The sequence below is a fragment of the Saccopteryx leptura genome, chromosome 3, assembly GCF_036850995.1.
Source record: "Saccopteryx leptura isolate mSacLep1 chromosome 3, mSacLep1_pri_phased_curated, whole genome shotgun sequence".
NCBI lineage: Eukaryota > Metazoa > Chordata > Mammalia > Chiroptera > Emballonuridae > Saccopteryx > Saccopteryx leptura.
In genome coordinates this window covers 372,189,540-372,202,436 of record NC_089505.1, presented here as the reverse complement: position 1 = coordinate 372,202,436, position 12,897 = coordinate 372,189,540, and the positions used below count along the sequence as shown (strand labels likewise).

At 59.9% G+C, this 12,897-nt stretch overlaps 2 protein-coding genes across 3 annotated transcripts; one reads left to right on the top strand and one right to left on the bottom strand.

The window, feature by feature from the left end:
- Positions 1–2,226: 2,226 nt before the first annotated feature.
- Positions 2,227–3,960, top strand: FOXH1 (forkhead box H1). Its single transcript, XM_066379830.1, has 3 exons — positions 2,227–2,583; positions 2,922–3,026; positions 3,142–3,960. Exons 1-3 carry the CDS (start codon positions 2,410–2,412, stop codon positions 3,958–3,960), a joined length of 1,098 nt encoding a protein of 365 aa, XP_066235927.1. The 5' UTR covers positions 2,227–2,409.
- Positions 3,961–4,190: 230 nt separating this feature from the next.
- Positions 4,191–12,827, bottom strand: KIFC2 (kinesin family member C2). 2 transcript variants are annotated; one of them, XM_066379769.1, is made up of 18 exons: positions 12,402–12,826; positions 11,933–12,014; positions 11,628–11,779; positions 11,377–11,530; positions 11,110–11,234; positions 10,968–11,033; positions 10,755–10,883; positions 10,312–10,389; positions 10,088–10,202; positions 9,902–10,011; positions 9,060–9,168; positions 8,792–8,949; positions 6,134–6,238; positions 5,926–6,047; positions 5,701–5,824; positions 5,465–5,594; positions 5,121–5,377; positions 4,193–5,008 (listed from the first exon to the last, which is right to left on the bottom strand). In XM_066379769.1, exons 1-18 carry the CDS (start codon positions 12,498–12,500, stop codon positions 4,760–4,762), a joined length of 2,364 nt encoding a protein of 787 aa, XP_066235866.1. In that variant the 5' UTR covers positions 12,501–12,826; the 3' UTR covers positions 4,193–4,759. The 2 variants fall into 2 exon arrangements, with proteins under 2 accessions (XP_066235865.1, XP_066235866.1); XM_066379768.1 differs by having other exon boundaries at positions 4,191–5,008; positions 5,121–5,594; positions 12,402–12,827.
- Positions 12,828–12,897: the final 70 nt, after the last annotated feature.

The following is a 12,897-nucleotide window of genomic DNA, read 5'->3' as shown; positions in this document are numbered from 1 at the left end:
GGCACCCCGTGGGACTTGGGGGGGCGGGGCCTGCCTGAGCGACTGGTGGTACGGTGCAGACCCCGCCCCCTGAGCTTGTGTGGCGTGGGTGTCCTCTGAGCCGAGCGCATGGGCCGCGGTCAAAAGCCTCCCAGCAAGATGGTCATCTATTTAAGGCGTTTTAAGGGAGGGTCGGAGTTCAACCGACAAAGCAGAGGCATCAGACGCAGAGGAAACAGCATGCGTTGGGGTGGAAGGACCCAGTCAGTACACTGGGACCAGGGAAAGTGAGATGGTGGTTTAGGAGGGAGTGTGGTCAGAGGTGGTCAGGATACAAGGCGCTGGCCTTTATTCTGGAAGCAAAGGAGAGTGGGCGACTTAAGACGTGGGGGAGAAAAAGACTTCTTGGCTGACCGAGTGGGGCCAGGAGGCCATAGGTAGTAACAGCTTAGTGAAACACAAGAAACTGTTTCACTAGAGCCCTGGGAATAGAAGGAGTTAAGAAGGCGATGAGTGCAGAGGAAGCCAGACGAAGTCTGAAGGGAGAGTCTGAGGGAGTGGGAACAGCGTGGTGCCCACGCCCACCATCCATCTCAGCCCAGGCCTCCTCCTCCTCCAGGGCTCAGCCCTCCCCTTGGTACCTTACCACGAGCCAGGCACCCACTTTATGCCGCAGATTATCAACACTTCAAGGGTATAGAGACGGGGACTGCGCAAGAAAAGCTGAATTCTTAGTGTAAAGTGTGTCTCTGCCTCCTGTGGCCTCTCTGGGGTCTGGGGATGCTGGTACCAACAGCAGCCACTACTGCCAGTAATGTCCCCTTGGACAAGCTGGCCTGGTGTGTGTGGGGGGGAGGCTTTCATGCAGGGTACAGAGCACAGGTCTTGACTGACTCAAGGGGCAGAACCACAGGTCAGATAGCCAGGGAGGACATAGAGAGGGGGCAGATGAGGGTCTAGGAGTGAGAACTGGTGAGTCTCTGGGTAGCTGCCAGAGGCATTTTGCTAGGACCAAACCTTTGGGTCAGGTCCTGTCCCTGCCAAAGCCCTTCAGAGAAGACAAGCCTGCTCTGGTAGCCTCTCAGGCTTCCCCAGCCTGAGCCTCCACTACCTCTAAAATGCTCTCCCTCCACTCAGGCCAACACTCACCAGCCTGGAGAGTATCTTTCTCTTTCTAGACCAGTGATTTTCAACCAGTGTGCCACAAACATGCAATACCTGACTATTTAGTCGAAGGCACTGACCTCTTTTCCCTTAGATTGTCAAATAAAAAAATTATAACAGCCAACACAACAGCCCTCTGGTGTGAATGAATCAAAATTATACCTATTTTATTTGGGGGGAAGGGGCCATGAGATGAAAAAGGTTGAAAATCACTATTCTAGACTAAGCCACAGGACCTGTGACTGCCTGCGAAGCCCTTCTGTACACCCACATAGAACACATCTGTACTCACTCCCACCCAGAGTTCTGAAGACTTTCCGGGACAGGGACCCATGGAGCTGTGTCCTTAAGGCCTGCCCTGAGAAGTAGCCAGTAAACCCCTGCAGCTAGGAGACTTCCTCCATGCACACCAGCCCAGGGCATGGCCCAAGTGCCTGCAAGAAATGAGAAAAGCATTCTCCCTGGGGGGCAACCCCCACAGCATCTGGACCCAGAGGACAAGAAGAGGAGTGAGGCAAGCCTGGATCCAAGAAGTCCTCTGTGGCTAGGCAGGTCCAGCTCCCTCAGGACCAGTGAGGTGCACAGTTAAATAATGAGGTCAGTTCCCGGGACCAACTGTTGACAGGCACCAAAAGGGGAAGGAAGTGCTCTCCAGGGCCTGGGGAGCCCACTGAGGCCCTGCAGCAGCCCCTGGGAAGACCCCCTTGAATCAACTGTGTCCCTCTGTGTTTCCTGAGGTTTCCTCCAGGAAACCCTACCAGACTACCACTCAGGGCCTTCCAGCTGCCTGGCCTTGAATTCTGGGTAGGCACCCCTTCCTAGTAGCTTGGCTAGAGCAAAATACTTTCCTGTCTGTTAAATGGGACCCTGAGACTCAGCCCAGACAGACTGATAAAGTAACCGTGGATCATTGGCCCCTTCCGGGGACTTTTTCTTCCTGCTTGTAGGGGATGCCAAAGGCAGCCCAGAGGTGAGAAACAGTCCTGGGTGGCCGCAGCAACCTCCACTGGAATCTTCCCTGCCCCTCCCTTCCAGATTCACTGAAACCTGCTAATTGTGATAGCCCTCCGCACGTTCCCCTCCCCCACTGCTGTATTCCACCTTCCCTTCGCCTCCCCTCCCCTCCCCCTTCCATCCGAATGATAAAGGACCCGGTCGGCCTGCCCCCACCCGGCCTCAGGCCCTGGCCCTGCTTCATCACACTGCCCCATTGCCCTGCGCCCTCCGCCCAGCCAGGCCCCTGCCCACGTCGCCTACCTCCCCTTCATGGGGCCCTGCAGCAACCCACGCCTAGGACTCCCTGGGGCAGAGTCGCCTTCCCAGCTCCCCAAGAGGAGGAAGAAGAGATACCTTCGGCATGACAAGCCCCCCTACACCTACTTGGCCATGATCGCCCTGGTGATCCAGGCCGCTCCGTCCCGCAGGCTGAAGCTGGCCCAGGTGAGAGGGTCCCAGCTCTCCCTCACACTCCGTAGTCGGACCTTTCCCCAGACCCGACCTCCATCTATTTCCAGACTTGGGCTACGGCCCCCATCCCCACCTGACCCTACCCAACTATGCCCCAGGCCCAGGGGCCAGTCTCTCCGCCACCGGAGAGAGCTGAGGTGCACGGAAGAACCCTTCCCAGTGAGGTGCCCTCTTCTCCCACGGGCGCACAGGTGTTGGGGGGGCGGCGTAGGGATGCCTCTGAGTCCTGCTGTGGGGGAAGGGCGGAGCTGCCCCATCCGAGTCCGTCCGGGCTCACAGCGCTCGCCTCGCCGGCTGCCCCGCGATTTCAGATCATCCGTCAGGTCCAGGCCGCGTTCCCCTTCTTCAGGGACGACTACGAAGGCTGGAAAGATTCCATCCGCCACAACCTCTCCTCCAACCGATGCTTCCGCAAGGTGGGGCAGGGCGAGGGTCCGAGCTGGAGCCGCGGGCGGGGCGGGGGCGGAAACCCTGAGTATCGGGGATCGGGCGGCCCTACCAAGCTTTCCCCCACTCTAAAACACACACCAGGTGCCCAAGGATCCTGCGAAGCCCAAGGCCAAGGGCAACTTCTGGGCGGTCGACGTGAGCCTGATCCCAGCAGAGGCGCTGAGGCTGCAGAACACGGCCCTGTGCCGGCGCTGGCAGAACAGGGGCGCCCAGGGGACCTTCGCCAAGGACCTGGGCCCCTACGTGTTGCACGGTCGGCCTTATCGACCGCCCAAGCCGCCCAGTCCCCGGCTGCCTACCAGTGAGGGCTTCAGCATAAAGTCTCTGCTGGGGGACCCCGGGGAGGGATCGCCACGGAGCAGCCCAGATCCTGGGGTTAACCTTCCAAGTAAGAAGGAGGTGGTGCCCATGTCACCCCTGCCCTCTGAGAAACCTGTGTGGCCCCTCTGCCCCCTCCCTGGGACCATGAGAGCAGCAGCGGAGGGAGAGGCTTCCCAGGGGGAAACCAGCAGGCCTTCACCCCTCTCCCCGGAGCCTAGAGCCTGGCCTCTTCACTTACTGCAGGGTACCCCTGACCCTGGGAGACTGTCTGGTGGGGGTCACAGGGCCTCACTTTGGGGGCAACTACCCACCTCCTACTCGCCCATTTACACCCCCAATGTGGTCATGCCCTTGGCCCCATTACCACCCACCTCCTGCCCCCAGTGCCCACCTTCAACCAGCCCAGCCTACTGGGGGGTGGCCCCTGAAACCCATGCCTCCCCAGGGCTGCTCTCAGATCTAGATGCCCTCTTTCGGGGGGTGCCACCCAACAAAAGCATCTATGATGTGTGGGTGAGCCACCCCCGAGAACTGGCTGCCCCCACCCCAGGCTGGCTCCTCTCCTGGTACAGCCTGTGAGACTCCAGAGCAGGGACTCCTTTTCTCTTCCACCCCATCTCCTCCTGCTGCCATTCGCTCGTGTAGGGGAATCAAGGCCAAGAGGACCAAGAAGTGTGGCCACAGGGCTGTGAAACACAAGGCACCAGCCCAGTCCACCAGGTTTATTGAACTACCCTACAAAGGGTTGTTTCAGGTCTCCCAGGGGCCATGCTGGGAGGATGGGAGGTCCTCAGAGTAGGCTTTCCTGTCCCCTTCCTGGTCCCACCTTCTCTGGCCCTCTGTCCGTCCATCCATCCATCCATCCATCCATCACCATCCATCACCTTCACTCTCTGGGCTCTGGGGTTGGGGGAGGAGAACTTAATGGAGGCTGCAGCCTGAAGTCCTGTCCTCCCTCAACTGTCTGGGAAGAGGGTAGCACCATTTTGGGGAAAGGGCATAGAGAACTGGGACCCTACCTAGTTTTGGTGTGGTGTAGTGAGAAGAAAACAGTAAAGGAATGGAGACCACGTTTTAATGCCGAGTCTGATTTTTGGTGGCAGGGTGGTGACTGGAGTGACTCAGAAAGCAGACGGCCAGGCTGCTCTGGGGTCCCTGCTGCGTGGTGGCGACAGCAGCAAATGGTGATAAGGACAGAGCTGAGAGGCTCAGCCCAGGAGCTTCCCTCCGCAGAACACTTCTCACTCGGCGGGGGAGGGGGAACAACTCTTGAGAGTTTGAGGGCCAGTGAGCCCCAACAGGTCAAGGAGGTTTTGAGGGTGCAGGGACTTGTTGTCTAGGCCGGCAGAAGTGCAACCCCAGATTTCTTGGGCCCGGACTACGAGAGCAGGTCTTCTGGGGACACTAGAACCAAGCTGGGGCTGGGGCCGGGACTTGGAGGGCTGCCCGGGGACGGCGTGGGGGTGCAGGGGGTCCCAGTAAGTGGTGTCTCGGTGCTGAGGGAAGAGGGCGTCCCAGAGCGCGGGGCCCGGCGGCGCCGAGCGGGCCCCAACTCCACTTGGCCCACTCGCTCAGCGAACTTGAGCGAGCACACGGTCTCGCCCAGGTCCTCAGGCCGCGTGGAGATCTGTGTGGAGGAGCAAGGCTGGTGGGCGGGCCCCCGAGTGGGCGGTGCCTGGCATGCAAACCGACCTCCCGCGGCCCGGTGCCCCTCCCCGCGCAGCGCCGCCGGCGCCCACCTGCAGCAGCAGCACCGCGGTGGCGCCGGGGCCGAGCGCAGGCTGAAGCAGGCGCGTGAGCTGCGAGTCGCGGAAGGGCACGTGTGGCCGGTGGGCCCGCAGCGCGGCCATCACGCCTCCCAGAGCCAGCAGTGAGCGGTTGATGGTTCGGGCTTCCCGCAGACGCTGGGCGTCGTCACGGTCTCCCCGCGCCCGGCAGACGGCCCCGGCCTTCCAGGCACGCTCGGATCCCGCTAGGTCTACCAGGTGCAGCGTGCCTGCAGGGGCGAGTGAGCCTACGTGGAGGGCACTGCAGTCTCCGGTGCTGGGAGGCCCTCTGCAGGGCAGGGCACGGGCCGTGGTACCTGCGGTTCCTGAACCGCGTGGTGGGGACGCTGCCCGCAGCGTCAGCGTAACCAGGGCGTGCGAGCGGGAGCTGTGCTGGTTCATGGTGGTGGCAGCGGTGGCCCGGTTGCTTCTTCCCAGACTCAGCATCTGTAAGATGTAACAGCAGGGCTTGGCCTGCTGCAGGGTCCACGCCCTCAGGTGCGAGCACAAGCCAGGGCTTTGGAGGGCTGTGGGGCCCAGTTAGCGGCCTTACCTGGTGCAGTGTCTCCAGGTTAGGCACATCCCAGTACGTGAGGCCAGCCACTTGAATTCCTCCCTGACCGGATGGGCCCTGCCTCACGGCCAAGCGCTCAGGAGGCCCTGGTGCTAGGAGGTCCCTGGTGAAAAAAGGTGAAGATTTGGATAAGGGGTTCTTGGCAGTGTGGGGTGAGGGCCGGAGGAGGTAGGGCAGCAAGAAGGAGCCAGGGACAACCCTGACCTGACAGCCTCGTTGTAGATTTCCACCATGCTGAGGGTCACACGGTGCTGCCCTGCAGTCCTCATCTCCCGGAAAAGTGACTGCAGTGCCCTAGGAGCTATGCCAGGGTCCTCAGGTGGGCCCTGGAGATGGGGCGGGGTGCCACATGGGGCTCATATCCCAGCGCCTACCCCAGAAGCCACCCACAGCCCCCCTCCCTCTTTCACACCTCCATGCTGTAGGTCTTCCCGGTCCCAGTCTGACCGTAGGTGAAAATGCAGACACTGTAGCCTTGGAGGCAGGACAGCACAGTGGGTTCCAGCTCCCTGAAGACCTACAGGTAGGGGTGGAGGAGTACTGGGTCCTGGGCCTGGGGCAGAGTGTGACTAAAGCTTGATTTGCCTGGGAGGATGGCTCTGGGGAAGGTCCACTGGAAGGATGGGTCTCCCGCTGGGCAGAGGAGGCTCCCTGGAGAAGGTGACATTTGCAAGAATTTGCCAGGTAGAGGGAGGGACGTGACAGGAAGAAGGAACAGGTCTGCAGAGTATTGGAGTCCTGGCGACCACTTGAGAGGCCCAGGAAGAGCAGTCAAGAACACAGATGATGGACCTGACCGGTGGTGGCGGAGTGGATAGTGTCATCCTGGGACGCTGAGAACCCAAGTTCGCCGGCTTGAGCATGGGGTTACTGGCTTGAGCATGAGATCATAGGAAGGATCCCATGGTCCCTGGCTTGAGCAAGGGGTCATTGGCTCCATTGGAGACCCTGGCTCCAATGTCTCATACAAGACATGTATGAGAAGCAATCAATGAACAACTAAAGTGACACAACTATGAGTTGATGCTTCTCATCTTTCCTGCTGGTCTTTCTCTCAAAAAGGAACAATAGAAAAAAAGAGCCTGGCCTGACCTGTGGTGGCGCAGTGGATAAAGCGTCGACCTGGAAATGCTGAGGTCGTCTGTTCGAAACCCTGGGCTTGCTTGGTCAAGGCACATATGGGAGTTGATGCTTCCAGCTCCTCCCCCCTCTTCTCTCTTTCTGTCTCTCCTCTCTCTCTGTCTCTCCCTCTCCTCTCTAAAAAATGAATAAATAAAAAAAAAATTTAAAAAGAGCCTGACCAGGCGGTGGCGCAGTGGATATAGCGTCAGACTGGGATGCGGAAGACCCAGGTTCGAGACCTCGAGGTCGCCAGCTTGAGCGTGGGCTCATCTGGTTTGAGCAAAAATTCACCAGCTTAGACCCAAGGTCACTGGCTCAAGCAAGAGGTTACTCGATCTACTGAAGACCCGTGGTCAAGGCACATATGAGAAAGCAATTAATGAACAACTAAGGTGTCGCAACAAAAAACTAATGATTGATGCTTCTCATCTCTCTCTGTTCCTGTCTGTCTGTCCTTGTCCATCCCTCACTCTGACTCTCTCTCTGTCTCTGTAAAAAAATAAAATAAAATAAAAATAATTAAAAAAAAAAAAAAAAAAAAAAAAAAGAGCCTGAACACGGCCTTCCTGCCAGGCTCAAACCCCCGGGAGTGAGCGCCTAGGTTTCCCCCGACAGGAAGCAATGACTAGAGTGGCACCCCTGTGGTGAGGGTTAAGGGGGAGTGTGTCTACCGAGGGCTACAGTCCTGCTTGCCACACAAAGGATGAGCCCAGAAAGGCCGGTGGGTGGGGCGTGGGGGATGGTGGCCCACCAGGATTGCTGGGCCCTGGAAGGGTGCAAAAGGCTGCTGAGGGGGAAACGGAGCTGGGACTTGGGTCCTGTTGGTATCTAGACACCAACAGAATTCTTTTGAGCACAGAAGGCTGGTAACTTAGCTGGCAGTTCTGCTGGAAGTGTTGGCTGCTGGCCATGAGGACAGAATCCAGAATTACAATTTGGCCACTAAGACTCCCATCACTGGAAGCACTGGGGGTGACAGTGATGCCACTGCAGACATGTGGAACAGTGATAAATACCTTCTGTTCTTTCATTCAGGCATTTGGAGGGCCCTGCCCAGTACAAGGCTGCAGGGCTTGTGCTGGGCTGCAGTTTAGGGTGGGGGCTGAGGTGGAGGTAGTGTGTCGGATAAACAAGTAGGCAGAAAACAACGGTGGTACCCCAGGAAGTGTGGGAGGGAGGCCTGGCCACCCTCTGAAGCCAACAGGGGTCTAGTCTCCTCCAACTCCGCCCATGGCCTCATCCCTTTCTGGGTCAGCCTCCATTTCCTGAGCTATGGAAGCTCTAGCAGCAAAATTTCTGTGCAGCCAAGGGCATGTGTGAAGTAAGGTGGTGGTGGGCTGGGTTAAGCCTCTGGTTTTCCACTGGGTCTGGCAGAAAAGGGGGGGGGGTAAGGAGGGCAGGACCTGCACAGGGCAGCGGAGAGTGCAAAGGCTAGAGGCTCCCCGTTGTTTGCCAGGGTCCGGCTCTGTGCTCTTGGCCACAGAGCAAGGAGGGTGCCTATCCTCACAGCTGGTGGACTCAGGACCCAGGCCCGAGGAGTAAGCAGCCAGTGACACCTGGGGCAGGAGGTCACAGGACTCTCCCCACCCCAGCACCCCAACTATGCTCCCCAGACAGCTCTATATGAGCTGTGACCATCACTCAAACAGGTTCATTTCCTCCGTTTCCTGGCCAAAAAAAAAAATTGTTTTTTAAATGTTCACCTTTCTATCTAAGCCAGATTTGTTTCCCCTGGGCCTGCAGAGCTTAGTAGGGGGCATGGAGAGAAGACCCTGGAAGGAACCAAGGTGCCCAGCTCAGCCGCCAGTCTTGCCTCCCAGACTCCCCTTCCCTCCCCTGCGGGAATCTAGCCACTCTTGATTCTGAGAGGGCAGAACGACAGGGAAGGGGGACCAGAGCCCTTGGGGACTCTGAGGGAGTCAACACAGGTGTCAGGGTGGCGCATCACCTCCTCCTGGCTGGCATCTGGAGGGAAGACCCAGTCCAGGCGGAAGCGACGCCGGTGCCCTCGATAGCAGGTGGTGACCGTGCCACCTGGGCCAGGCTCCGAGCTCACCAGGCTACAGGGCGTCCCTGGCTTCAACCGACACAGCACACGGATGTTTCCTGGGGCAGAGAGAAGGTCACTGGCTGCCTCTCAGGCCCTGAAGTATGGGAAGAGACTCCAGTTTCTCCAGACCGCTCCTCCCACGCCGCTGCTCCTCAAGTGGTCATACCCTTGAGCTCCAGTAGCCGCTCTGGGCATCCAGGTGGGGGCCCTTGCTGCTCCTCAGGGAGCCGGGTCCCGGCCCCGCTGGCCGACAATGCCCCCAGGGCCCAGGATACCTGGGAGAACAGGGATATGAGTAAGGCAGTGGGGGCCAGCCCTGGACGGTTGGCTCAGTGGTGGAGTCCCCCTTCTCTCACTTCCCCTCCACAGCCGTGACTCCACTGGCTTGAGCGTGTGGGTCCGGGGCGCTGAGGATGGCTCCTCGGAGCTTCTGCCTCAGGCACTAAAAATGACTCAATTATGAACATGGCCCCAGATGGGCAGAGCATCAGCCTCAGACAGGCGTTGCCAGGTTGATCCTGGTCGGGCTGCACATGGGAGTCTATCTCCCCTCCTCTCACTTGGAAAAAGAAGGTAAAAAAGGCAGTGTGGGGCAGCTAAGGAGCTGTGGTGTGGTGCTGAGGGCAATATGAAGCCACTGTGTGGCCATCAACTGTGGTAAGCCACCACTTTCAGTGGCTTCAGGCCCCTAGGCATCATTCAATGGGGCTGGGATGGAGATGGAGCCCGCAAGTCAGGAGGACCATGGGCAAAGGATGTCCTCTGTCTCTTCTGGGCTTGACAGTTTGTGAGGGATTCACTATCACCCTGGTTTGCACAGGACAAAAGTGAAGGCCTGAGTGTGGTCACACCCTGGGTCACAGGATCTGACCAGGTTCCAGAAGCTACAACCTCCATTAGAGCAGGTGGCTCCCAGGGGCTGGGACAGGAGAAAGGAGGGGTTCTCTAAGGGAAGAACACGACCTGGCTGCCCCAAGAGCATACAAGGAAGGAATAGGTGGTCCTGACCTGGCCCTGGGCCTCGCTCAGTGAACCCTGACAGCTCTGGGTAAAGGTGCTGACCAGGCCTCGGAGGTCCCCACAGCCCTGACGCAGGCTGGCCATGCGTGCCCGGAGTCCTGGTGGGGAAGGTGGTTGTGAGGGAACGACCAGAGCCCATGGTCTTCCCCACGAGTCCCCAGCCCTGGGCCTTACCTGCGAGCTGCCTGTGCACCTGCTGCAGCTCCCTTCTGCAGCTCTGCTCCATCTCCTGCTGGAGCTCCTGGAGGGCCCCCCGAAGGCCCTGCAGCTGCACCTCCTGCACCCCCAGCTGCCCCACCCAACCCCTGTCACTGAGGAAATAGGCACTTACCAGCCCCTGCCTCAGAGATCCCTCTCCCAATGCCTCAGTCTTCCCAGCCCCTGGGCCCGGTACCCACCTGGACTCGGAGGGCTTCTGTGGCACCCTGGGCCTCCCGGAGCTGGCCCTGGAGCTCCACCAGGGCCTCCGCCTCCTCCTGCAGGAGAGGTGGGAGCCACGTGAGCAATGGGACCAGGAGGAAATGGGGGGCATTCTAGCAGCCCCATCTCACAGGAAGGTAAATTAGGTCAACAGGGGCAGGCAGAACCAGTCACAGATCCATGCAGGGCTTTCCCACAAGTCCCTTGTAAGCCTACAAGTCCCTTGCAAGCCTGGGGTCAGTCACTCAGAGGAGCCATAGTGGGAGGGGAACGACTGGGGGTTCTACCACAGGCATTAGTATCTTCGAGGGGGCTGCCCTGGGCTTGTCTATACTTCTAGCCCAGGCTCTGGAAGATCAGAGAGCACTCCTGCTTCTGTTCCAGAGAGCACCAGGTCAGTAGCAGCTAAGAAGCAGACTACCTGGGGGGCCCTGGTAGGGGAGCCAGGACCCCAGTGCCTCAGGAGGTCCTGAGTGAAGATCAGGCTCTGTTTCAAGGCCTCATTCTCCAGGGTTAGATGCTGAACACTTTTCTCGGAGTCTGTGGCCCCCTGGAGGAGAAGAAGCCCTCTGGACTCACCTGAAAGTCCCGGCCCCCTCCTGCCCCCTGCTTGACCCCAGCCCAGGAGCCTCACCACTCCAAGGCGCAGTTGGCCCAGGCCCTCCTCCTGCAGATCCAGCTGCTGCCTCAGCTCCTCCAGCTGGGAAGGAGAAGGGAGATAGGTGGAGCACCTCCTTCCAGACTACCCCGTTCCCACAGCCTCCTGGGACCCTCACCTGTCCAAGGATGAGGTGTTCCAGCCGCTGCCAAGCTCTCTGGTCCTCCTCCAACTGGACGGGGTGCTGTCCATGGGCCTCATCCCTCGGTGAAAGGGAAGGGCTTTCTTCTTGGGTTGTGGGTCCTGGGGTGGGGACAGTTAGGACTGACTTGAGTTCTCTGGCCTAAAAGGGGGACAACCTCAGAAGGGCTTGAGAACCCCACACACCAGGTCACTCAGGTTCTGGTAGGCTTCACTCTCTCTACACATTCCCTTTGCAACTCACTACTTTCTGATGCACCAGCAGGAGTGGGGGGCTGCACCCCAGACTCTGGCTGAGTTGCCTGGGGCAGGGCCTGCCTCCCCCTTGGGCTCCGAATCCATGCCAGGAGGGCCAAGAGGTGACCAGTTACGGTCAACAACGGGGGGACATCACCAGGCTGTAAAGGAGACAAGGATCAGAATGTGGGAGACTAAAGGGGGGCCAGGGGATGTGGAAGCCAAGACTACAGGAGAAAGGACCCTTGGCCCGCTCACCTTGCTCGGATCGGGTGGACACCCGCAGCTCTCTTCCGCCCCCAGCTGGACGGAGAGGAACTCAGCAAGACGCACGAGAGCGTCCTCCAGAGAGACCTCCGCCGGGCGGCCCTCGGCTCCCCCTCCCGGGCCATCTTCTGATTCCGAGCAGCCTGCGAGGCCAGGTGGTGGGAGAGGAGGCGTGCAGAGTTACGTGCTGGAGGCTAGGCCACCAGATGGCAACTGCGGGGTCTCCCTCCCACTGAGGTCAGGGACACCTCCACTTCTCTCCGGGCGCAGCGCTCCGGAGGCACGAGAGCACCTACCAACCAGGCTGGTCAGCTCGGTCCATAGTTCTGGAGGGGGCTGGTCAGGGCGGCGGCGACCCCCGGGCTTGCAGCGGGCACTCTAGGGAGGGAGCGAGGGGAGCGCATGAAGAGACCCCCTCCCCTTCCCCCGCAGCCTCCCTCCGGGAACTGGGCCTAAGGGGCTCGGCCTGAGGTCACTGCTTGATGCTCTAGCCGAAGAGCTCGTAGGAAAGCGCAAAGGTTGCCGGTTCAATTCCCCAGTCAGGGCACACATACAAGAACACCTGTCTCTGGCTCTCTCCCTTCCTCCCTTCCTCTCTCACTAAAATCAATAAATAAAAATGAAAAAGAAAGAAACACCAGAGATCCTCCGCACGGACCCTCCTCTACAGCATCAGTGCCGGGAGATAGATCTACGCTGCTTGGGCCTGCACAACCCGTTCTCAGGCAGGGGGCCGCCGGCCGCGCCGCGTCCGCCCCCGCTCACCGGAGCGGGGTCCCTGGGGTCGGCGGTAACCCTGGTCGCGCCATCCCTGCGGAAGAGGCTGTAGAAGATGTAGATGAGCAGCGAGTAGAAGGCGTACATGGGAGCGCGGGGCGGCAGAGGGCCCGGCTTCGCGCCGCCCCGCGTCCCCGCGCCCGGACTCGGCGCTCTCCCGCAGCACAGCCGGTGCGCATGCTCGCGGCGGCCGCCCCCACGGCCCGGCTCCCGCCCGTGGAGGGCGTACGCCCGAGGAAAGGGGTGCCATAGACAGGTGTCCCCGGGGCCCACACCGGACACCTGCCTTGCAATGCACCCTCGCCCCTACTTCGTGGAGAACCCAGGCTGAGACGGCCCACGGACCCCGCACCCTCTTTTCTCGGAACCCATCCCAGCCTCTCGCGGAGGCCCCCACTGCTCCTGTCCCGTCGAGTCATCAGCCCGCGGGCATCCTCCCTCTCGACTGACAGCCCCGCCCTTCACAACCCGCCCCGCCCCTCCA